This window comes from Heterodontus francisci, unplaced genomic scaffold (assembly GCF_036365525.1).
Source record: "Heterodontus francisci isolate sHetFra1 unplaced genomic scaffold, sHetFra1.hap1 HAP1_SCAFFOLD_1315, whole genome shotgun sequence".
Lineage (NCBI taxonomy): Eukaryota > Metazoa > Chordata > Chondrichthyes > Heterodontiformes > Heterodontidae > Heterodontus > Heterodontus francisci.
In genome coordinates this window covers 39415-63450 of record NW_027140257.1, presented here as the reverse complement: position 1 = coordinate 63450, position 24036 = coordinate 39415, and the positions used below count along the sequence as shown (strand labels likewise).

At 48.3% G+C, this 24036-nt stretch overlaps 1 protein-coding gene across 1 annotated transcript in view; it reads right to left on the bottom strand.

Moving 5' to 3' along the window:
• Positions 1 to 10930, bottom strand: part of LOC137359160 (tau-tubulin kinase 1-like) — a gene marked incomplete at its 3' end in the record, with an annotated part of 47905 nt that extends 36975 nt beyond the window's left edge. The window contains exons 1-4 of the mRNA XM_068025230.1: positions 10919 to 10930; positions 9173 to 9322; positions 2708 to 2872; positions 2549 to 2650 (exon numbers count right to left, since the gene is read on the bottom strand). Of these exons, the coding sequence (XP_067881331.1) occupies positions 2549 to 2650; positions 2708 to 2872; positions 9173 to 9322; positions 10919 to 10930 (429 nt within the window). The remainder of the gene's footprint in view (positions 1 to 2548; positions 2651 to 2707; positions 2873 to 9172; positions 9323 to 10918) is intronic.
• Between the last annotated feature and the right edge of the window lie 13106 nt (positions 10931 to 24036).

Sequence of the window (24036 nt, the reverse complement as noted above, 5' to 3'; positions counted from 1 at the left end):
GGGTAGAGGGACAGTGGGAGGGGATATAGAGTCTAGGGTAGGGTTAGGGGGATAGAGGGACAGTGGGAGGGGATATAGTGTCTGGGGTAGGGGTAGGGGGGGTAGAGGGACAGTGGGAGGGGATATAGAGTCTAGGGTAGGGTTAGGGGGATAGAGGGACAGTGGGAGGGGATATAGTGTCTGGGGTAGGGTTAGGGGGGTAGAGGGACAGTGGGAGGGGATTTAGAGTCTAGGGTAGGGTTAGGGGGGGTAGAGGGACAGTGGGAGGGGATATAGAGTCTAGGGTAGGGTTAGGGGGATAGAGGGACAGTGGGAGGGGATATAGTGTCTGGGGTAGGGTTAGGGGGGTAGAGGGACAGTGGGAGGGGATTTAGAGTCTAGGGTAGGGTTCGGGGCAGAAGGACAGTGGGAGGGGATATAGAGTCTAGGGTAGGGTTAGGGGGATAGAGGGACAGTGGGAGGGGATATAGAGTCTAGGGTAGGGTTAGGGGGATAGAGGGACAGTGGGAGGGGATATAGAGTCTAGGGTAGGGTTAGGGGGGGTAGAGGGACAGCGGGAGGGGATATAGTGTCTGGGGTAGGGTTAGGGGGAGAGAGGGACAGTGGGAGGGGATATAGAGTCTGGGGTAGGGTTAGGGGGGGTAGAGGGACAGTGAGAGGGGATATAGAGTCTACGGTAGGGTTAGGGGGATAGAGGGACAGTGGGAGGGGATTATAGAGTCTGGGGTAGGGTTAGGGGGATAGAGGGACAGTGGGAGGGGATATAGTGTCTGGGGTAGGGTTAGGGGGATAGAGGGACAGTGGGAGGGGATATAGAGTCTAGGGTAGGGTTAGGGGGGGTAGAGGGACAGTGGGAGGGGATATAGAGTCTAGGGTAGGGTTAGGGGGATAGAGGGACAGTGGGAGGGGATATAGTGTCTGGGGTAGGGTTAGGGGGGGTAGAGGGACAGTGGGAGGGGATATAGAGTCTAGGGTAGGGTTAGGGGGATAGAGGGACAGTGGGAGGGGATATAGTGTCTGGGGTAGGGTTAGGGGGGTAGAGGGACAGTGGGAGGGGATTTAGAGTCTAGGGTAGGGTTAGGGGGGCAGAGGGACAGTGGGAGGGGATATAGAGTCTAGGGTAGGGTTAGGGGGATAGAGGGACAGTGGGAGGGGATATAGTGTCTGGGGTAGGGTTAGGGGGGTAGAGGGACAGTGGGAGGGGATTTAGAGTCTAGGGTAGGGTTCGGGGCAGAAGGACAGTGGGAGGGGATATAGAGTCTAGGGTAGGGTTAGGGGGATAGAGGGACAGTGGGAGGGGATATAGAGTCTAGGGTAGGGTTAGGGGGATAGAGGGACAGTGGGAGGGGATATAGAGTCTAGGGTAGGGTTAGGGGGGGTAGAGGGACAGTGGGAGGGGATATAGAGTCTAGGGTAGGGTTAGGGGGATAGAGGGACAGTGGGAGGGGATATAGTGTCTGGGGTAGGGTTAGGGGGGTAGAGGGACAGTGGGAGGGGATTTAGAGTCTAGGGTAGGGTTAGGGGGATAGAGGGACAGTGGGAGGGGATTTAGAGTCTAGGGTAGGGTTAGGGGGGGTAGAGGGACAGTGGGAGGGGATATAGAGTCTAGGGTAGGGTTAGGGGGATAGAGGGACAGTGGGAGGGGATATAGTGTCTGGGGTAGGGTTAGGGGGGTAGAGGGACAGTGGGAGGGGATTTAGAGTCTAGGGTAGGGTTCGGGGCAGAAGGACAGTGGGAGGGGATACAGAGTCTAGGGTAGGGTTAGGGGGATAGAGGGACAGTGGGAGGGGATATAGTGTCTGGGGTAGGGTTAGGGGGGTAGAGGGACAGTGGGAGGGGATATAGAGTCTAGGGTAGGGTTAGGGGGATAGAGGGACAGTGGGAGGGGATATAGAGTCTAGGGTAGGGTTAGGGGGATAGAGGGACAGTGGGAGGGGATATAGAGTCTAGGGTAGGGTTAGGGGGATAGAGGGACAGTGGGAGGGGATATAGAGTCTAGGGTAGGGTTAGGGGGGGTAGAGGGACAGTGGGAGGGGATATAGAGTCTAGGGTAGGGTTAGGGGGATAGAGGGACAGTGGGAGGGGATATAGTGTCTGGGGTAGGGTTAGGGGGGTAGAGGGACAGTGGGAGGGGATTTAGAGTCTAGGGTAGGGTTCGGGGCAGAAGGACAGTGGGAGGGGATACAGAGTCTAGGGTAGGGTTCGGGGCAGAAGGACAGTGGGAGGGGATATCGAGTCTAGGGTAGGGTTCGGGGGAGAGACGGATAGTGGGAGGGGATATAGAGTCTGGGGTAGGGTTAGGGGGGGTAGAGGGACAGTGGGAGGGGATTTAGAGTCTAGGGTAGGGTTCGGGGCAGAAGGACAGTGGGAGGGGATATAGAGTCTAGGGTAGGGTTAGGGGGAGAGAGGGACAGTGGGAGGGGATATAGTCTGGGGGAGGGTTAGGGGGGGTAGAGGGACAGTGGGAGGGGATATAGAGTCTGGGGGAGGGTTACGGGGCACCCAGAACTGCGTGGAGATGTGTGCGGGTAAACCAGGTGCCACTTACCACTTTCCAGCGGTCTTTGACGACAAAGGCCACAGGCAAGATGTCGACCTGCTCCCCTCCCCCGCTCATGTTTGCCTCGTCTTGTGTAGCAGCTGCTAGGCCCTGCATTGAGCAGCCAGAGAGAACTCACGCAGTCTCCAACCAAACCTGTCCATTTACCTGCACAAGGAAAAGACCCAGCTCGATTATTTCAGGAGTGTCTGTGTCCTGCCCACCCTCAGCTTGGTTCCCTGGCCCCAGAGTCAGCTGGTCACGTGTTCCAGCCTCTCTCCACCCAGCTGGACTTTTCTGGGGGTTTGCTGCATTAGCAGAGGGCTCACCTTGCTGTTTGCAAACAGAAACCTGCCCTTCAGGTGGTAAAGGATGAGCGTTCCTCACTCTCAGCTTCAGCCAGGTGGTCGGAGTTTCAGTGGGGGAGCATTTCGGGAACAGTGACCATAATTACGTAAGTTTTAAGGTACTTGTGGATAAGGATAAGAGTAGTCCTCGGGTGAAGGTGCTAAACTGGGGGAAGGCTAATTATAACAATATTAGGCAGGAACTGAAGAATTAAGATTGGGGACGGCTGTTTGAGGGTAAATCAACATCTGACATGTGGGAGTCTTTCAAACGTCAGTTGATTAGAATTGAGGACCAGCATGTTCCTGTGAGGAAGAAGGATAAGTTTGGCAAGTTTCGGAAACCTTGGATAACGCGGGATATTGTGAGCCTAGTCAAAAAGAAAAAGGAAGCATTCGTTAGGGCTGGAAGGCTAGGAACAGACGAATCCCTTGAGGAATATAAAGACAGTAGGAAGGAACTTAAGCAAGGAGTCAGGAGGGCTAAAATGGGTTATGAGAAGTCATTGGCAAACAGGATTAAGGAAAATCCCAAGACCTTTTATACGTATATAAAGAGCAAGAGGGGAACCAGGGAAAGGGTTGGCCCACTCAAGGACAGAGAAGGGAATCGATGTGTGGAGCCAGAGGAAATGGGCGAGGTACTAAATGAGTACTTTGCATCAGTATTCACCAAAGAGAAGGACTTGGTGGATGATGAGCCTAGGGAAGGGAGTGTAGATAGTCTCAGTCATTTCATTATCAAAAAGGAGGAGGTGTTGGGTGTCTTGCAAAGCATTAAGGTAGATAAGTCCCCAGGGCCTGATGGGATCTACCCCAGAATACTGAGGGAGGCAAGGGAAGAAATTGCTGGGGCTTTGACAGAAATCTTTGCATCCTCATTGGCTACAGGTGAGGTCCCAGAGGACTGGAGAATAGCCAATGTTCCTTTGTTTAAGAAGGGGAGCAAGGATAATCCAAGAAATTACAGGCCGGTGAGCCTTACGTCAGTGGTAGGGAAATTATTCGAGAGGATTCTTCGGGACAGGATTTACTCCCATTTGGAAACAAATGGACTTATTAGCGAGAGGCAGCATGGTTTTGTGAAGGGGAGGTCGTGTCTCACTAATTTGATTGAGTTTTTTGAGGAAGTGACGAAGATGATTGATGAAGGAAGGGCAGTGGATGTTATCTATATGGACTTCAGTAAAGCCTTTGACAAGGTCCCTCATGGCAGACTGGTACAAAAGGTGAAGTCACACGGGATCAGAGGTGAGCTGGCAAGATGGATACAGAACTGGCTCGGTCATAGAAGACAGAGGGTTGCAGTGGAAGGGTGCTTTTCGGAATGGAGGGATGTGACTAGTGGTGTTCCGCAGGGATCAGTGCTGGGACCTTTGCTGTTTGTGGTATATATAAATGATTTGGAGGAAAATGTAGCTGGTCTGATTAGTAAGTTTGCGGACGACACAAAGGTTGGTGGAGTTGCGGATAGTGATGAGGATTGTCAGAGAATACAGCAGGACATCGATTGGTTGGAGACTTGGGCGGAGAAATGGCAGATGGAATTTAATCCGGACAAATGTGAGGTAATGCATTTTGGAAGGTCTAATGTCGGTGGGAAGGATACAGTAAATGGCAGAACCCTTAGGAGTATTGACAGGCAGAGAGATCTGGGTGTACAGGTCCACAGGTCACTGAAAATGGCAACGCAGGTGGATAAGGTAGTCAAGAAGGCATACGGCATGCTTGCCTTCATTGGTCGGGGCATAGAGTATAAAAATTGGCAAGTCATGCTGCAGCTGTACAGAATTTTAGTTAGGCTACACTTAAGAATATTGCATGCAATTCTGGTCGCCACACTACCAGAAGGACATGGAGGCTTTGGAGAGGGTACAGAAGAGGTTTACCAGGATGTTGCCTGGTCTGGAGGGCATTAGCTTTGAGGAGAGGTTGGATAAATTTGGATTGTTTTCACTGGAACGACGGAGGTGGAGGGGCGACCTGACAGAGGTTTACAAAGTTATAAGCGGCATGGACAGAGTGGATAGTCAGAAGCTTTTTCCCAGGGTGGAAGAGTCAGTTACTAGGGGACATAGGTTTAAGGTGAGAGGGGCAAAGTTTAGAGGGGATGTGCAAGGCAAGTTCTTTACACAGAGGGTGGTGAGTGCCTGGAACTTGCTGCCAGGGGAGGTGGTGGAAGCAGGTACGATAGCGACGTTTAAGAGTCATCTTGACAAATACATGAATCGGATGGGAATAGAGAGATATGGACCCCGGAAGTGCAGAAGGTTTTAGTTTAGGCAGGCATCAAGATTGGCGCAGGCTTGGAGGGCCGAATGGCCTGTTCCTGTGCTGTACTGTTCTTTGTTCTCCTGACCACATCTACCCACCAACCAACAAACCAAAAGCAGATTAACTGGGTCGTGACTTCACCCCCATTGCATTTTTCATTGAGGGGTTTCTAAAAATTACGTTGCCAGGATGTGGTCGTCCCAGGCCAGGCCAGCACTTCTCGTCCATTGCTAGTTACCCTGCGAAGGTGGTGCCGAGCTGTCTCCTGAACAGTGTTTTATATAACTGAGGGACTACTCAGGCAGCTGACTGGGCAGTTCAGAATCGACCCAGTTACAGTGGGTCTGCAGTCACATGTCGGCCAGACCAGGTCAGGACGGCAGATTTCCTTCCCTCAAGGACATTCGTTAACCAGATGGGTTTTTACAACAATCAAACAGCTTCACAGTCATCATTACTGATCCCAGCTTTTTAAGAGATTCCTCAACTTGAAGTGAGGAACTAACAGAAGAGGAGAACCGATTAGAGACCAAAAAGATAACATGTGGAGGCGGAAGACATGTGCATGGTGCTAAATGAATATTGTGTGTCTTTTCACACAAAATGGAGGGGGAGGAACGATACAAACACTGGAGTTGAGGAGTGTGAAATATTGGATTGCATAAACATAGTGAGGGAGGATTTAGGAATTTAGCATCCTTAAAAGTGGATAAATCCGCAGGCCTGGATGAAATATATCCCAGGCTGCTAAGAGAAGCAAGAGATAGCGGAGACTCTGACCATCGTTTTTCAACCCTCTCTGGCTACAGGTGTGGTGCCAGAGGACTGGTGGGGGGGGAGGTTGCTAACACTGTACCATTGTTTAAAAAGGGAGGAAGGGATAGACCGAGTCATTACAGGCCAGTCAGCCTAATCCCAGTGGAGGGAAAATTATTGGAAAAAATTCTGAGACATTATAAATCATTTAGAAATGCAAAAATCAAAGACATCAGCACAGATTTGTGAAGGGAAGGTCCCGCCTGACTAACATAATTGAGGTATCAAGGAGGGTCGATGGGGGTACCATCGAACCCTAGAAAAGTTACAGCACAGAGAGAGGCCATTCAGCCCATCGTGTCTGCCCCAGCTGAAAAAACAAACCTCCCAATCTAATCCCACCTTCCAGCACCTGGTCCTTCGCCTTGCGGGTTACAGCACTTCAGGTGCATGTCCAGGTATCTTTTAAATGAGTTGAGGGTTTCTGCCTCCACCACCGATCCTGGCAGTGAATTCCAGACACCCACCTCCCTCTGGGTGAAAAAGTTTTTCCTCATGTCCCCTCTAATCTTTGTACCAATCACCTTAAATCTGTTCCTCCTGGTAATTGGCCTCTCCGCAAGGGGAAACAAGTCCTTCCTGTCTACTCTATCTCGGTCTCTCATAATTTTGTACATCTCAATTAAGTCACCCCTCAGCCTCCTCTGTTCTAAGGAAAACAACCCTAGCCTATCAAATCTTTCCTCAAGCCTTACTGAAGTCCATGTAGACTACATCTACTGCTTTACTCTCGACACATCTAGTCACCTCCTCAAAAAATTCAATCAAGTTAGTTAGACACGATCTCCCCCTGACAAAGCCATGCTGACTATCCCTGATTAATCTCTGCCTCTCCAAGTGGAGATTAATCCTGTCCTTCAGAATCCTTTCCAATAGTTTCCCAACCACTGATGTTAGACTCACTGGCCTGTGATTACCTGGTTTATCCCTGCTCCCCTTCTTGAATAATGATACCACATTCACTATCCTCCAGTCCTCTGGTACCTCTCCTGTGGCCAGAGAAGATTTAAAAATTTGTGTCAGAGCCCCTGCTATCACCTCCCTTGCCTCACATAACAGCCTGGGATACATCTCATCTGGGCCTGAGGATTTATCCACTTTTAAGCCCGCTAAAACAGCTAATATTTCCTCCCTTTCAATGTAAATATGTTCAAGTATATCACAATCCCCCTCCCTGATCTCTACACCGACATCGTCCTTCTCCATCATGAACACAGATGAAAAGTAATCATTTAAAACCTCACCTATATCCTCCAGCTCCACACAAAGATTGCCATGTTGGTCCCTAATGGGCCCTACTCTTTCCCTGGTTATCTTCTTACCCTTAGTATACTTATAAAATGCCTTAGGATTTTTTCATGTCCCCTCTTCTCTCTCCTAATTACTTTTTTAATTACCCCCCTACACTTTCTATACTCCTCTAGTGCTTCCGCTGTTTTCAGCACTTGGGATCTGCCGTAAGCCTCCTTTTTTTCCTGATCCACTCCTCTATATCCCTTGACATCCAGGATTCCCTGGACTTGTTGGTCCTACCCTTCACCTTAACAGGTACATGTTGACTCTGAACTTTCACTATTTCCTCTTTGAATGACTCCCACTGGTCTGATGTAGACTTTCCTACAAGTAGCTGCTCCCAGTCCACTTTGGCCAGATCCTGTTTTATCATATTGAAATCGGCCTTCCCCCAATTCAGTCCCTTTATTTCTGGTCCATCTTTGTCCTTTTCCATAACTACCTTAAATCGGACAGAGTTATGGTCACTATCCCCGAAATTCTCCCCCACTGACACTTCTACCACTTGTCCAGCTTCATTCCCTAGGATTAGGTCCAGTACTGCTCCTTCTCTTGTAGGACTTTCTACATACTGGCTCAAAAAACTCTCCTGTATGCATTTTAAGAATTCCACCCCCTTTAAGCCTTTTGCACTCAGACTATCCCAGTTGATATTGGGGAAGTTGAAATCCCCTACTACTATTACCCTATTATTTTTACACCTCTCTGAGATTTGCCGACATATCTTCTCCTCTATCTGTCCCTGACTGTTTGGAGGCCTGTAGTACACTCCCAGCAAAGTAATTGCCCCCTTTTTGTTTTTAACTTCTACCCATATGGCCTCATTTGAGGAACCTTCTAAGATATCAACCCTCCTTCCTGCAGTAATTGACTCCTTGATCAGCAGTGCAATACCACCTCCTCTTTTACCCCCTCCCCTGTCACGCCTGAAGACTCTATACCCTGGAATATTGAGCTGCCAGTCCTGCCCCTCCCTCAACCATGTCTCTGTGATAGCAATAATATCATAATCCCATGTGTTAATCAACTCCCTCAATTCATCTGCTTTACTAGTAAGACTCCTTGCATTGAAATAGATGCAATCCAGCCTTGCATTTTTCCCTTGTGCCTTAACAGGTCTATATTTGCTCTGCCTTCCAGACAGACTCACTTTCTGTTCTATATTTGACTGTGCCTCACCCCATACTGTATCTCCACTCTGTATCCCATCCCCCTGCCAAATTAGTTTAACACCCCCCCCTCCCCCCGCCCCCAACAGCACTAGCAAACCTCCCAGCAAGGATGTTGGTCCCTTTCCGGTTCAGGTGCAACCCGTCCGACTTGTGCAGGTTCCACCTTTGCCAGAAACAGACCCAGTGATCCAGGAAACTAAAGCCCTCCCTCCTGTACCATCTCTTCAGCCATGCATTCATCTGCTCTATCCTCCTATTTCTATACTCACTAGCACGTGGCACCGGGTGTAATCCAGAGATTACAACCTTTAGAGGTCCTGCTTTTTAATCTGCTACCTAGCTTCCTAAATTCTTGTTGCAGGACCTCATCCCTTTTTCTACCCATGTCGTTGGTACCAATTTGTATCATGACCTCTGACTGTTCACCCTCCCCCTTCAAATGTCCTGCAGCCGCTCCGTGACATCCTTGACCCTAGCACCAGGGAGGCAACATATCATCCTGGAGTCTTGTTTGCGGCTACAGAAATGCCTATCTGTACCCCCTTACGATAAAATCCCCTTTCACTATAGCTCTTCCACTCCTTTTTCTCCCCTGCTGTGCAGCAGAGCCATCCGTGGTGTCACAGACCTGTCTGTTGCTGCTTTCCCCTGGGAGGCCATCCCCCCGCAACAGTATCCAAAGCGGTATATCTGTTTGAGAGGGGTATAGCCACAGGTGACTCCTGCACTACCTGCCTGCGCCTACTACTCTGCCTGGTGGTCACCCATCTCTTTTCTGCCTGTGCAGCCATTACCTGTGGTGTGTCCACCTCACTATTCGTGCTAACCATGACATCCTCAGCATCGCGGATGCTCCACAGTGAATCCACCCGCAGCTCTATCTAAATGGTGAGAGATTGCAGAGCTCTGAGATGCAGAGGGATCTGGGTGTCCTAGTGCATGAATCACAAAAAGTTAGTCTGCAGGTACAGCATGTAATTAGGAAAGCTAATAGAATGTTATCGTTCATCGCGAGGGGATGTTATGCTTCAGTTATACAGGGCATTGGTCAGACCACATCTGGAGCACTGTGTACAGTATTGGTCTCCTTATTTGAGGATGGATGTAAATGCGTTGGAGGCGGTACAGAGAAGGTTTACTAGACTAATATCCGGAATGGGCGGGCTGTCTTACGAGGAAAGATTGGACAGGTTAGGTTTGTATCCACCAGAATTCAGAAGAGCAAGAGGGGACTTGATTGAAACATATAAGATCCTGAGGGGTCTTGACAGGGTGGATGTGGAAAGGATGTTTCCCCTTGAGGGAGAATCTAGAGCTAGGGGTCACTGTTTAAAAATAAGGGGTCGCCCACTTAAGACAGAGATGAGGAGAAATGTTTTCTCTGAGGGTTGAGAGTCTTTGGAATTCTCTTCCTCAAAAGGCGGTGGAAGCAGAGTCTCTGAATATTTTTAAGGCAGAGGTAGATAGATTCTTGATAAGAAAGGGGGTGAAAGGTTATCAGGGGTAGGTGGAAATGTGGAGTAATCAGTTCAGTCATGAACTTATTGAATGGCGGAGCAGGCTCGAGGGGCCGAGTGGCCTACTCCTAATCCTAATTCATATGTTCGTTTGTCGACAACATCCACTGCACTACCCTGATCAATCCTCCTCCTTACTTCGCAAAAAATTCAATTAAGTTAGTCAAACGCCTTTTGGTCCATATACACATCATCAACTGCATTGCTCTCACCAACCCTCTCTGTTACCTCATCAAAACACCCCAAGTTAGTGAAACACAATTTTCCCTTAACAAATCCGTGCTGGCTTTCCTTAATTAATCCAGGTGACTGCCTACTTTGTCCCAATTATTGTTTCCTGAAGTTTCCTCACCACCAAGATTAAACTGACTGACCTGTAGTTGCTGGCTTTATCTTTACATCCTTTTTCCAAACAAGGGTGTAATATTTGCAATTCTCCAGTCTTCTGGCACCACTCCTGTATCTAAGGAGGATTGGAAGATTATGGCCAGTGCCTCTGCAATTTCCACCTTTACTTCCCTCAATATCCTTGGATACATTTTTTATACTCATTCACTGGATGTAGACATCGCTGGCTAGACCAGCATTTATTGCCCATCCCTAATTGCCATGAATTGATGGTTTGCTAGGCCATTTCACAGGGTAATTCAGATTCAACCACATTGCTGTGGGTCTGGAGCCACATGTAGGCCAGACCGGGTAAGGACAGCAGATTTCCTTCCCTAAAGCACATTAGTGAACCAGATGGGTTTTTACAACAATCGACAATGGTTTCATCATTAGACTAGCTTTTAATTCCAGATTTATTAATTGAATTCAAATTTCACCAGCTGCTGTGGTGGGATTCAAACCCACATCAGAGTTATACAGCACAGAAACAGGACCTTCGGCCCATCGTGTCCCCAGAACATTAGCCTAGGCTTCTGAATTACTAGCCCAGTGACATTACCACTACGTCACTGCCTCCCCCATCTGATCCGGCCCTGGTGACCTATTGACTTTAAGTACAGCTAGCCGATCTAATACCTCCTCTATCAATTTGTGGCAAATCCAGTGTCGAAGGGAATGAAAATCGTATGGGATCCAAGGGAAAGTGACAAGTTGGATCCAAGGGAAAGTGACAAGTTGGATCCAAGGGAAAGTGACAAGTTGGATCCAAGGGAAAGTGACAAGTTGGATCCAAGGGAAAGTGACAAGTTGGATCCAAGGGAAAGTGACACGTTGGGTCCAAGGGAAAGTGACAAGTTGGATCCAAGGGAAAGTGACAAGTTGGATCCAAGGGAAAGTGACAAGTTGGATCCAAGGGAAAGTGACACGTTGGATCCAAGGGAAAGTGACAAGTTGGATCCAAGGGAAAGTGACAAGTTGGATCCAAGGGAAAGTGACAAGTTGGATCCAAGGGAAAGTGACAAGTTGGATCCAAGGGAAAGTGACAAGTTGGATCCAAGGGAAAGTGACAAGTTGGATCCAAGGGAAAGTGACAAGTTGGATCCAAGGGAAAGTGACAAGTTGGATCCAAGGGAAAGTGACACGTTGGATCCAAGGGAAAGTGACAAGTTGGATCCAAGGGAAAGTGACACGTTGGATCCAAGGGAAAGTGACACGTTGGATCCAAAACTGACTAAGTAGCAGGAAGCAAAGAGTTATGGTTGATGGTGTTTTTGTGACTGGAAGGCTGTAATGCATTTGGGGAGGACAAGCAAGGCAAAGGAATACACAATAAATGGCAGGATTATGAGGAGTGAGGAGGAATAGAGGGAGCATGGAGAGTATTTGATAAAGTCGCACATAAGAGACTGTTAACTAAGGTAGAAGCCCATGGAGTTGAGGGCAAATTATTGACATGGTTAGAAAGTTGTTTGAGTGGGAGGCAGTAGAGAGTGGGGATAATGGGTAAGTACTCCGATTGGCAGGATGTAACTAGTGGTGTCCCAGAAGTATCTGTGTTGGGGCCTCAATTATTCACATTATTCATTAACGACTTGGATGATGGCATAGTCAGTCATATATCCAAATTTGCTGATGATACAAAGTTAGGCGGCATTGTAGACAGTCTAGATGGTAGCATAAAATTGCTAAGAGATATTGACAGACTAGGTGAGTGGGCAAAACTGTGGCAGATGGATTTCAATGTGGGCAAGTGTGAGGTTATCCATTTTGGACCAAAAAAGGATAGAGCAGGGTACTTTCTAAATGGGAAGAGGTTAAGTACAGTGGATGTCCAAAGAGACTTGGGGGTTCAGGTGCATAGATCTTTAAAATGCCACGAGCAATAATCAAAAAGGCTAATGGAATGCTAGCCTTTATATCAGTTTAAAATAACTTACCTTTTGTTTCGGCGGACACGGGAACTGCTGGGTAAGTAAACTTATATATTCGGGCAGTGGCTAAACCCGAAACACTACACCTGTAGTGTCTCCCATCCATTCTCCTCCTCTAACCAAAAAAAAAGGCCTCTTGTGTGGAGGGTTTTGGTAAGGTAAGGTTTTCCTTTTACTTTAATCTCTGTTGTCAATTTAGTGCAGAGGGGATGGAAGCTAGGGCAGTTGTATGCTCCTCTTGCAGGATGTGGGAGGTAAGGGTCACCACTTGTGTCCCTGCTGACTTCACCTGTGAGAAGTGCACCCAACTCCAGCTCCTCGCAGACTGCGTTAGGGAACTGGAGCTGGATGAACTTCGGATCATTCAGGAGACTGAGGGGGTGACAGAGAGCAGTTATAGGGAAGTAGTGACACCTAAGTTACAGGATAAAGGTAGCTGGGTGACCGTCAGGGGAGTGAAAGGGAATAGGCGCACAGTGCCGGGATCCCCTGTGGCCGTTCCCCTCAATAATAAGTATACCGTTTTGGATACGGTTGAGGGGGGGACGACCTACCAGGGGAAAGCCACAGCGGCCAGGTCTCTGGCACTGAGCCTGGCTCTGTGGCTCAGAAGGGAAGGGGGGAGAATAGGAGAGCGATAGTGATGGGAGATTTAATGGTTAGAGGAACAGACAAGAGATTCTGTGGTTGCGAACGAGACTCCCGGATGGTATGTTGCCTCCCAGGTGCCAGGGTCAGGGATGTCTCGGATCGAGTCCACAGGATTCTTAAGGGGGAGGGGGAGCAGCCAGAGGTCGTGGTACACATCGGTACCAATGACATAGCTAGGAAAAGGGATGAGGACCTGAAAAACGAATATAGGGAGTTGGGTTGGAAGCTGAAAGGCAGGACGAGCAGAGTAGTAATCTCAGGATTGATACCTGTGCCACGTGCTAGTGAGGCTAGAAACAGGGAGCGAGTGCAGCTGAACACGTGGCTACAGAACTGGTGTAGGAGGGAGGGCTTCAGATATGTGGATTATTGGGATACCTTCTGGGGAAGGTGGGACCTGTACAAGAAGGACGGGTTGCATCTGAACTGGAGGGGCACCAATATCCTGGGCGGGAGGTTTGCGAGAGCTCTTCGGGAGGGTTTAAACTAGTTTGGCAGGGGGGTGGGAACCGGAGCTACGGATCAGTGGATGGGGTAGCTGTTGAACAGGCAGATACAGAGTGCAGAGAGTCTGTGAGGAAGGTTAGACAGTTGACAGGGCAAAGTTGCAGCCAGTATGATGGGTTGAAATGTGTCAGGAATAAGGGTGATGAACTTAGAGCATGGATCAGTAATTGGAGCTACAATGTTGTGGCCATTACGGAGACTTGGATAACACAGGGGCAGGAATGGATGTTGGATGTTCCGGGGTTTAGATGTTTCAAAAGGAATAGGGAGGGAGGTAAAAGAGGTGGGGGAGTGGCATTGCTAATCAGGGATAGTATCACAGCTGCAGAAAGGGAGGTCATCGAGGAGGGTTTGTCTACTGAGTCATTATGGGTGGAAGTCAGAAACAGGAAAGGAGCAGTCACTTTGTTGGGAGTTTTCTATAGACCCCCCAATAGCAACAGAGACATGGAGGAACAGATTGGGAGGCAGATTTTGGAAAAGTGCAGAAGTAACAGGGTTGTTGTCATGGGTGACTTCAACTTCCCTAATATTGATTGGAACCTCCTTAGTGCAAATAGTTTGGATGGAGCAGTTTTTGTCAGGTGTGTCCAGGAAGGTTTCCTGACTCAATATGTAGATAGGCCGACTAGAGGGGAGACTATGTTGGACTTGGTGCTTGGCAACGAACCAGGCCAGGTGGCAGATCTCTCGGTGGGAGAGCATTTCGGTGATAGTGATCACAACTCCCTGACCTTTACTATAGTCATGGAGAGGGACAGGAGCAGACGGGATGGGAAAATATTTAATTGGGGGAGAGGGAATTACAATGTTATTAGGCAGGAACTGGGGAGCATTAATTGGGAACAGATGTTCTCAGGGAAATGCACGACAGAAATGTGGAGGTTGTTTAGGGAGCACTTGCTGCGACTGCTGGATAGGTTTGTCCCGATGAGGCAGGGAAGGGATGGTAGGGTGAAGGAACCTTGGATGACAAGAGATGTGGAACAGCTAGTCAAGAGGAAGAAGGAAGCTTACTTAAGGTTGAGGAAGCAAGGATCAGACAGGGCTCTAGAGGGTTACAAGGTAGCCAGGAAGGAACTGAAGAATGGACTTAGGAGAGCTAGAAGGGGACATGAAAAAGTCTTGGCAGGTAGGATTAAGGAAAATCCCAAGGCGTTCTACACTTATGTGAGGAACAAGAGGATGGCCAGAGTGAGGGTAGGGCTGATCAGGGATAGTGGAGGGAACTTGTGCCTGGAGTCGGAGGAGGTAGGGGAGGTCCTGAATGAATACTTTGCTTCAGTATTCACTAGTGAGAGGGACCTGGTCGTTTGTGAGGACAGCGTGAAACAGGCTGATATGCTCAAACAGGTTGAGGTTAAGAGGGAGGATGTGCTGGAAATTTTGAATGATATGAGGACAGATAAGTTCCCGGGGCCAGACGGGATATACCCAAGGATATTACGGGAAGAGAGGGAAGAGATTGCTGCGATGATCTTTGCGTCTTCACTGTCCACTGGAGTAGTACCGGATGATTGGAGGGTGGCAAATGTTGTTCCCTTGTTCAAGAAAGGGAATTGGGATAACCCTGGGAATTATAGACCAGTCAGTCTTACGTCGGTAGTGGGCAAATTATTGGAGAGGATTCTGAGAGACAGGATTTATGATTATTTGGAAAAGCATGGTTTGATTAGAGACAGTCAGCATGGCTTTGTGAGGGACAGGTCATGCCTCACAAGCCTTATTGAATTCTTTGAAGATGTGACAAAACACATTGATGAAGGAAGAGCAGTGGATGTGGTGTATATGAATTTTAGCAAGGCGTTTGATAAGGTTCCCCATGGTAGGCTCATTCAGAAAGTAAGGAGGCATGGGATTCAGGGAAAGTTGGCTGTCTGGATACAGAATTGGCTGGCCCATAGAAGTCAGAAGGTGGTAGTAGATGTAAAGTATTCAGCATGGAGCTCGGTGAGCAGTGGTGTTCCACAAGGATCTGTTCTGGGACCTCTGCTCTTTGTGATTTTTATAAATGACTTGGATGAGGAAGTGGAAGGCTGGGTTAGCAAGTTTGCTGATGACACGAAGGTTGCTGGAGTTGTGGATAGTGTGGAAGGCTGTTGTAGGTTGCAACAGGACATTGACAGGATGCAGAGCTGGGCTGAGAAGTGGCAGATGGAGTTCAACCTGGAAAAGTGTGAAGTGATTCATTTTGGAAGGTCGAATTTGAATGCAGAATACAGGCTTAAAGACAGGATTCTTGGTAGTGTGGAGGAACAGAGGGATCTTGGGGTCCATGTCCATAGATCGCTCGAAGTTGCCACCCAAGTTGATAGGGTTGTTAAGAAGGCGTATGGTGTGTTGGCTTTCATTAACAGGGGGATTGAGTTTAAGAGCCGCGAGGTTATGCTGCAGCTCTATAAGGCCCTGGTTAGATCACACTTGGAATATTGTGTTCAGTTCTGGTCGCCTCATTATAGGAAGGATGTGGAAGCTTTAGAGAGGGTGCAGAGGAGATTTACCAGGATGCTGCCTGGACTGGAGGGCATGTCTTACAAAGAAAGATTGAGGGAGCAAGGGCTTTTCTCATTGGAGCGAAGAAGGATGAGAGGTGACTTGATAGAGGGGTACAAGATGATAAGAGGCACAGATAGAGTGGATAGTCAGAGACTTTTTCCCAGGGTGGAAAGGGCTATCACCAGGGGGCATAATTTTAAGGTGATTGGAGGAAAGTTTCGGGGAGATGTCAGAGGTAGGTTCTTTACACAGAGAGTGGTGGGTGCGTGGAATGCACTGCCAGCGGTGGTAGTAGAAGCAGATAGATTAGGGACATTTAAGCGACTCTTGGATAGGTACATGGATGATAGTAGAATGAAGGGTAGGTAGTTAGTTTGATCTGAGAGTAGGTTAAAGGTTCGGCACAACATCGTGGGCCGAAGGGCCTGTACTGTGCTGTACTGTTCTATGTTCTATCTAGAGGATTGGAGTATAAAGGCACAGAGGTTATGCTGCAGCTGTACAAAACCCTGGTTAGACCCCACTTGGAGTACTGTGAGCAGTTCTGGGCAACACACCTTAGGAAGGATATATTGGCCTTGCAGGGAGTGCAACGTAGGTTTACAAGAATGATACCTGGACTACAGGGATTAAGTTACGAGGAGAGATTACACAAATTAGGCCTGTTTTCACTAGAATTTAGAAGGTTAAGGGGTGATCTGATCGAAGTCTTCAAGATATTAACAGGAAAAGACAGGCTGGATAAAGATAAACTATTTCCATTGGTTGGAGATTCTAAAACTAGGAGGCATAGTCTAAAAATTAGGACCAGACCGTTCAGGAGAGATGTTAGGAAGCACTTCTTCATGCAAAGGGTGGTAGAGGTTTGGAACTCTCTCCAACAAACAGCAGCTGAAGCGAGAACAGTTGATAATTTTAAATCTGAGATAGATAGATTTCTGTTAAGCAAAGATATTAAGGGATATGGGCCAAAGGCAGGTATATGGAGTTAGGCCGCGGATCAGCCATGATCTCATTGAATGGTGGGATAGGCTTGAGGGGCTGAATGGCCTACTCCTGTTCCTATCTTTCTATGTATGTCTACAGATCCCTGAAGGTAGCAGGATAGGGAGATAAGGTGGTTAAGAAGGCATATGGAATCCTTTCCTTTTTTGGCCGAGGCACAGAAATTAACAGCAGGAAGGTTATGCTCGAACTGTATAAAACACTAATTAGACTGCAGACTGTGTACAGTTCTGGTCACCGTATTACAGGACCAGAGATTTACGATGCTGTAGCTGTCCTCTCCCATGGTATCCCATCTGACTCCAAGGATATTTTCCTTGGCAGAATACAGTGCTCACTGACCAGGAGTACTGACAAGGTCCCTGATACACTCGCTCCAACTCCATTTCTAGCTTTCCCTTCAGAGCCCTTCCGACTCCCAGTTTTTACCAGCTCCTTCTGATCATCTCTGAATTGATCGGCACTATTTAGGGAACACAGGAACTGGAGGAGGCCATTCAGCCCTGCGAATCTGTTCCGCTGTTCAAACAGATCATGGCTGAGGTGTGCCTCAACTCCATTTTCTCACTGTTGCTCCAATTCTCGTCATACACTCACCCAACAAAAATACCCATCAGTCTTGAGAGCTCCCGTCGATCCCCAGCCTCGACACTATTTTGCTGGGGTTCCTGACTTCTATTATATCACTTATTGTACAAAAACCCCCTCTTTCCACCTCCATAACATCGCCAATCTCCGCCCATCTGCTGCTAAAACCCTCAAAGAACAAAGAACAGTACAGCACAGGAACAGGCCATTCGGCCCTCCAAGCCTGCGCCGATCTTGATGCCTGCCTAAACTAAAACCTTCTGCACTTCCGGGGACCGTATCCCTCTATTCCCATCCTATTCATGTATTTGTCAATATGTCTCTTAAACGTCGCTATCGTACCTGCTTGCACCACCTCCCCTGGCAGCAAGTTCCAGGCACTCACCACCCTCTGTGTAAAGAACTTGCCTCGCACATCCCCTCTAAACTTTGCCCCTCTCACCTTAAACCTATGTCCCCGAGTAACTGACTCTTCCACCCTGGGAAAAAGCTTCTGACTATCCACTCTGTCCATGCCGCTTATAACTTTGTAAACCTCTGTCAGGTCGCCCCTCCACCTCCGTCGTTCCAGTGAAAACAATCCGAGTTTATCCAACCTCTCCTCATAGCTAATGCCCTCCAGACCAGGCAACATCCTGGTAAACCTCTTCTGTACCCTCTCCAAAGCCTCCACGTCCTTCTGGTAGTGTGGTGACCAGAATTGCACGCAATATTCTAAGTGTGGCCTAACTAAAGTTCTGTACAGCTGCAGCATGACTTGCCAATTTTTATACTCTATGCCCTGACCGATGAAGGCAAGCATGCCGAATGCCTTCTTGACTACCTTATCCACCTGCGTTGCCACTTTCAGTGACCTGTGGACCTGTACGCCCAGATCTCTCTGCCTGTCAATACTCCTAAGGGTTCTGCCATTTACTGTATACTTCCCACCTGCATTAGACCTTCCAAAATGCATTACCTCACATTTGTCCAGATTAAACTCCATCTGCCATTTCTCTGCCCAAGTCTCCAACCGATCTATATCCTGCTGTATCCTCTGACAATCCTCATCATTATCTGCAACTCCACCAACCTTTGTGTCGTCCGCAAACTTACTAATCAGACCAGCTACATTTTCCTCCAAATCATTTATATATACTACAAAGAGCAAAGGTCCCAGCACTGATCCCTGCGGAACACCACTAGTCACATCCCTCCATTCAGAAAAACACCCAGCCACTGTTACCCTCTGTCTTCTGTGACTGAGCCAGTTCTGTATCCATCTTGCCAGCTCACCTCTGATCCCGTGTGACTTCACCTTTTGCACCAGTCTGCCATGAGGGACCTTGTCAAAGGCTTTACTAAAGTCCATATAGATAACATCCACTGCCCTTCCTTCATCAATCATCTTCGTCACTTCCTCAAAAAACTCAATCAAATTAGTAAGACGCGACCTCCCCTTCAGTAAATGGAAAAGTCCTGGGGAAAATTGATGTACAGAGAGATTTGGGTGTTCAGGTCCATTGTTCCCTGAAGGTGGCAACGCAGGTCAATAGAGTGGTCAAGAAGGCATACGGCATGCTTTCCTTCATCGGACGGGGTATTGAGTACAAGAGTTGGCAGGTCATGTTACAGTTGTATAGGACTTTGGTTCGGCCACATTTGGAATACTGCGTACAGTTCTGGTCGCCACATTACCAAAAGGATGTGGATGCTTTGGAGAGGGTGCAGAGGAGGTTCACCAGGATGTTGCCTGGTATGGAGGGCGCTAGCTATGAAGAGAGGTTGAGTAGATTAGGATTATTTTCATTAGAAAGACGGAGGTTGAGGGGGGACTTGATTGAGGTGTACAAAATCATGAGAGGGATAGACAGGGTGGATAGCAAGAAGCTTTTTCCCAGAGTGGGGGATTCAATTACTAGAGGTCACGAGTTCAAAGTGAGAGGGGAAAAATTTAGGGGGGATATGCGTGGAAAGTTCTTTACGCAGAGGGTGGTGGGTGCCTGGAACGCATTGCCAGCGGAGGTGGTAGACGCGGGCACGATAGCGTCTTTTAAGATGTATCTAGACAGATACATGAATGGGCAGGAAGTAAAGAGATACAGAACCTTAGAAAATAGGCGACATGTTTAGAGAGAGGATCTGGATCGGCGCAGGCTTGGAGGGCCGAAGGGCCTGTTCCTGTGCTGCAATTTTCTTTGTTCTTTGTTTGTTCACAAAACCGTGCTGTCTCTCGCTAATAAGTTCGTTTGTTTCCAAATGGGAGTAAATCCTGTCCCGAAGAATCCTCTTTAATAATTTCCCTACCACTGACGTAAGGCTCACCGGCCTATAATTTCCTGGATTATCCTTGCTACCCTTCTTAAACAAAGGAACAACATTGGCTATTCTCCAGTCCTCTGGGACCTCACCTGTAGCCAATGAGGATGCAAAGATTTCTGTCAAGGCCCCAGCAATTTCTTCCCTTGCCTCCCTCAGTATTCTCGGGTAGATCCCATCAGGCCCTGGGGACTTATCTACCTTAATGCTTTGCAAGACACCAAACACCTCCTTTTTGATAATGAGATGACTGAGACTATCTGCACTCCCTTCCCTAGGTTCTTCATCCACCAAGTCCTTCTCCTTGGTGAATACTGATGCAAAGTACTCATTTAGTACCTCACCCATTTCCTCTGGCTCCACACATAGATTCCCATCTCTGTCCTCGAGTGGGCCAACCCTTTCCCTGGTTACCCTCTTGCTCTTTATATATGTATAAAAAGCCTTGGGATTTTCCTTAATCCTGTTTGCCAATGACTTTTCATGACCCCTTTTAGCCCTCCTAACTCCTTGCTTAAGTTCCTTCCTACTGTCTTTATATTCCTCAAGTGCTTCGTCTGTTCCTAGCCTTCCAGCCCTTACAAATGCTTCCTTTTTCTTTTTGACTGGGCTCACAATATCCCGTGTTTTCCAAGCTTCCCAAAACTTGCCTTTCTTCCTCACAGGAACATGCTGGTCCTGGATTCTAATCAGCTGACGTTTGAAAGACTCCCACATGTCAGATGTTGATTTACCCTCAAACCAAGTCTCTGTAATAGGAACAACATCATATTTCCAAGTACTAATCCAAGCTCGAAGTTCATCTGCCTTCCCTGTTATACTTCTCGCGTTGAAACAAATGCACTTCAGACCACCAGTCCCGCTGTGCTCAGCAACATCTCCCTGCCTGCTCTTCCTCTTAGCCCTACTGGCCTTATTTACTATGTCCTCCTCATTTACTTCACTGGCTGTCCTACTGCTCTGGTTCCCACCCCCCTGCCACACTAGTTTAAATCCTCCCGAGTGACGCTAGCAAACCTTGCAGCCAGGATATTAGTGCCCTTCCAGTTTAGATGCAACCCGTCCTTCTTGTACAGGTCCCATCTGTCCCTGAAGAGAGCCCAATGGTCCAGATATCTGAAACCCTCCCTTCTACACCAGCTGCTCAGCCACGTGTTTAGCTGCATTATCTTCCTATTTCTAGCCTCACTGGCACGTGGCACAGGGAGTAATCCAGAGATTACAACCCTACAGGTTCTGTTTTTTAACTTACTACCCAACTCCCTAAACTCCCCCTGCAGGACCTCATCACTCTTCCTGCCTATATCGTTGGTACCGATGTGTACCACATCCTCTGGCTGTTCACTCTCCCCCTTCAGAATGCCCTCTGTCCATTTAGAGACAGGATAGTATCACAGCTGCAGAAAGGGAGGTCATCGAGGAGGGTTTGTCTACTGAGTCATTATGGGTGGAAGTCAGAAACAGGAAAGGAGCAGTCACTTTGTTGGGAGTTTTCTATAGACCCCCCAATAGCAACAGAGACACGGAGGAACAGATTGGGAGGCAGATTTTGGAAATGTGCAGAAGTAACAGAGTTGTTGTCATGGGTGACTTCAACTTCCCTAATATTGATTGGAACCTCCTTAGTGCAAATAGTTTGGATGGAGCAGATTTTGTCAGGTGTGTCCAGGAAGGTTTCCTGACTCAATATGTAGATAGGCCGACTAGAGGAGAGCCTATGTTGGACTTGGTGCTTGGCAACGAACCAGGCCAGGTGGCAGATCTCTCGGTGGGAGAGCATTTCGGTGATAGTGATCACAACTCCCTGACCTTTACGATAGTCATGGAGAGGGACAGGAGCAGACGGGATGGGAAAATATTTAATTGGGGGAGGGGGAATTACAATGTTATTAGGCAGGAACTGGGGAGCATTAATTGGGAACAGATGTTCTCAGGGAAATGCACGACAGAAATGTGGAGGTTGTTTAGGGAGCACTTGCTGCGACTGCTGGATAGGTTTGTCCCGAAGAGGCAGGGAAGGGATGGTAGGGTGAAGGAACCTTGGATAACAAGAGATGTGGAACAGCTAGTCAAGAGGAAGAAGGAAGCTTACTTAAGGTTGAGGAAGCAAGGATCAGACAGGGCTCTAGAGCGTTACAAGGTAGCCAGGAAGGAACTGAAGAATGGACTTAGGAGAGCTAGAAGGGGACATGAAAAAGTCTTGCCGGGTAGGATTAAGGAAAATCCCAAGGCGTTCTACACTTGTAAGGAACAAGAGGATGGCCAGAGTGAGGGTAGGGCCGATCAGAGATAGTGGAGGGAACTTGTGCCTGGAGTCGGAGGAGGTAGGGGAGGTCCTAAATGAATACTTTGCTTCAGTATTCACTAGTAAGAGGGACCTGGTCGTTTGTGAGGACAGCGTGGAACAGGCTGATATGCTCGAACAGGTTGATGTTAAGAGGGAGGATGTGCTGGAAATTTTGAATGATATGAGGATAGATAAGTGCCCCGGGGCCAGACGGGATATACCCAAGGATATTACGGGAAGAGAGGGAAGAGATTGCTGCGCCTTTGGCGATGATCTTTGCATCTTCACTGTCCACTGGAGTAGTACCGGATGATTGGAGGGTGGCAAATGTTGTTCCCTTGTTCAAGAAAGGGAATAGGGATAACCCTGGGAATTATAGACCAGTCAGTCTTACGTCGGTAGTGGGAAAATTATAGGAGAGGATTCTGAGAGACAGGATTTATGATTATTTGGAAAAGCATGGTTTGATTAGAGACAGTCAGCATGGCTCCCAATGGACCCAAACCCCTCCCCATTCACTCCCTATAAATCAAACCCCTCCCGATTCACTCCCAATGGATCAAACCCCTCCCGATTCACTCCCAATGGATCAAACCCCTCCCGATTCACTCCCAATGGATCAAACCCCTCCCCATTCTCTCCCAATGGATCAAACCCCTCCCCATTCACTCCCAATAAATCAAACCCCTCCCCATTCACTCCCAATGGATCAAACCCCTCCCCATTCACTCCCAATAAATCAAACCCCTCCCGATTCACTCCCAATGGATCAAACCCCTCCCGATTCACTGCCAATGGATCAAACCCCTCCCCATTTTCTCCCAATGGATCAAACCCCTCCCCATTCACTCCCAATAAATCAAACCCCTCCCCATTCACTCCCAATGGATCAAACCCCTCCCCATTCACTCCCAATAAATCAAACCCCTCCCGATTCACTCCCAATGGATCAAACCCCTCCCGATTCACTCCCAATGGATCAAACCCCTCCCGTTTCCCTCCCAATGGATCAAATCCCTCCCGATTCACTCCCAATGGATCAAACCCCTCCCCATTCACTCCCAATAAATCAAACCCCTCCCCATTCACTCCCAATAAATCAAACCCCTCCCGATTCACTCCCAATGGATCAAACCCCTCCCGATTCACTCCCAATGGATCAAACCCCTCCCGTTTCCCTCCCAATGGATCAAACCCCTCCCGATTCACTCCCAATGGATCAAACCCCTCCCCATTCTCTCCCAATGGATCAAACCCCTCCCCATTCTCTCCCAATGGATCAAACCCCTCCCCATTCACTCCCAATAAATCAAACCCCTCCCCATTCACTCCCAATGGATCAAACCCCTTCCCAGTCACTCTGAATGGATCAAACCCCTCCCCATTCACTCCCAATGGATCAAACCCCTTCCCAGTCACTCTGAATGGATCAAACCCCTCCCGATTCACTCCCAATGGATCAAACCCCTCCCCATTCACTTCCAATAAATCAAACCCCTCCCCATTTACTCCCAATGGATCAAACCCTCCCCATTCACTCCCAATGGATCAAACCCCTCCCCATTCACTCCCAATGGATCAAACCCCTCCCCATTCACTCCCAATAAATCAAACCCCTCCCCATTCACTCCCAATGGATCAAACCCCTCCCCATTCACTCCCAATAAATCAAACCCCTCCCCATTCACTCCCAAAGGATCAAACCCCTCCCCATTCACTCCCAATGGATCAAACCCCTCCCCATTCACTCCCAATAAATCAAACCCCTCCCCATTCACTCCCAAAGGATCAAACCCCTCCCCATTCACTCCCAATGGATCAAACCCCTCCCCATTCACTCCCAATGGATCAAACCCCTCCCCATTCACTCCCAATGGATCAAACCCCTCCCCATTCACTCCCAATGGATCAAACCCCTACCCATT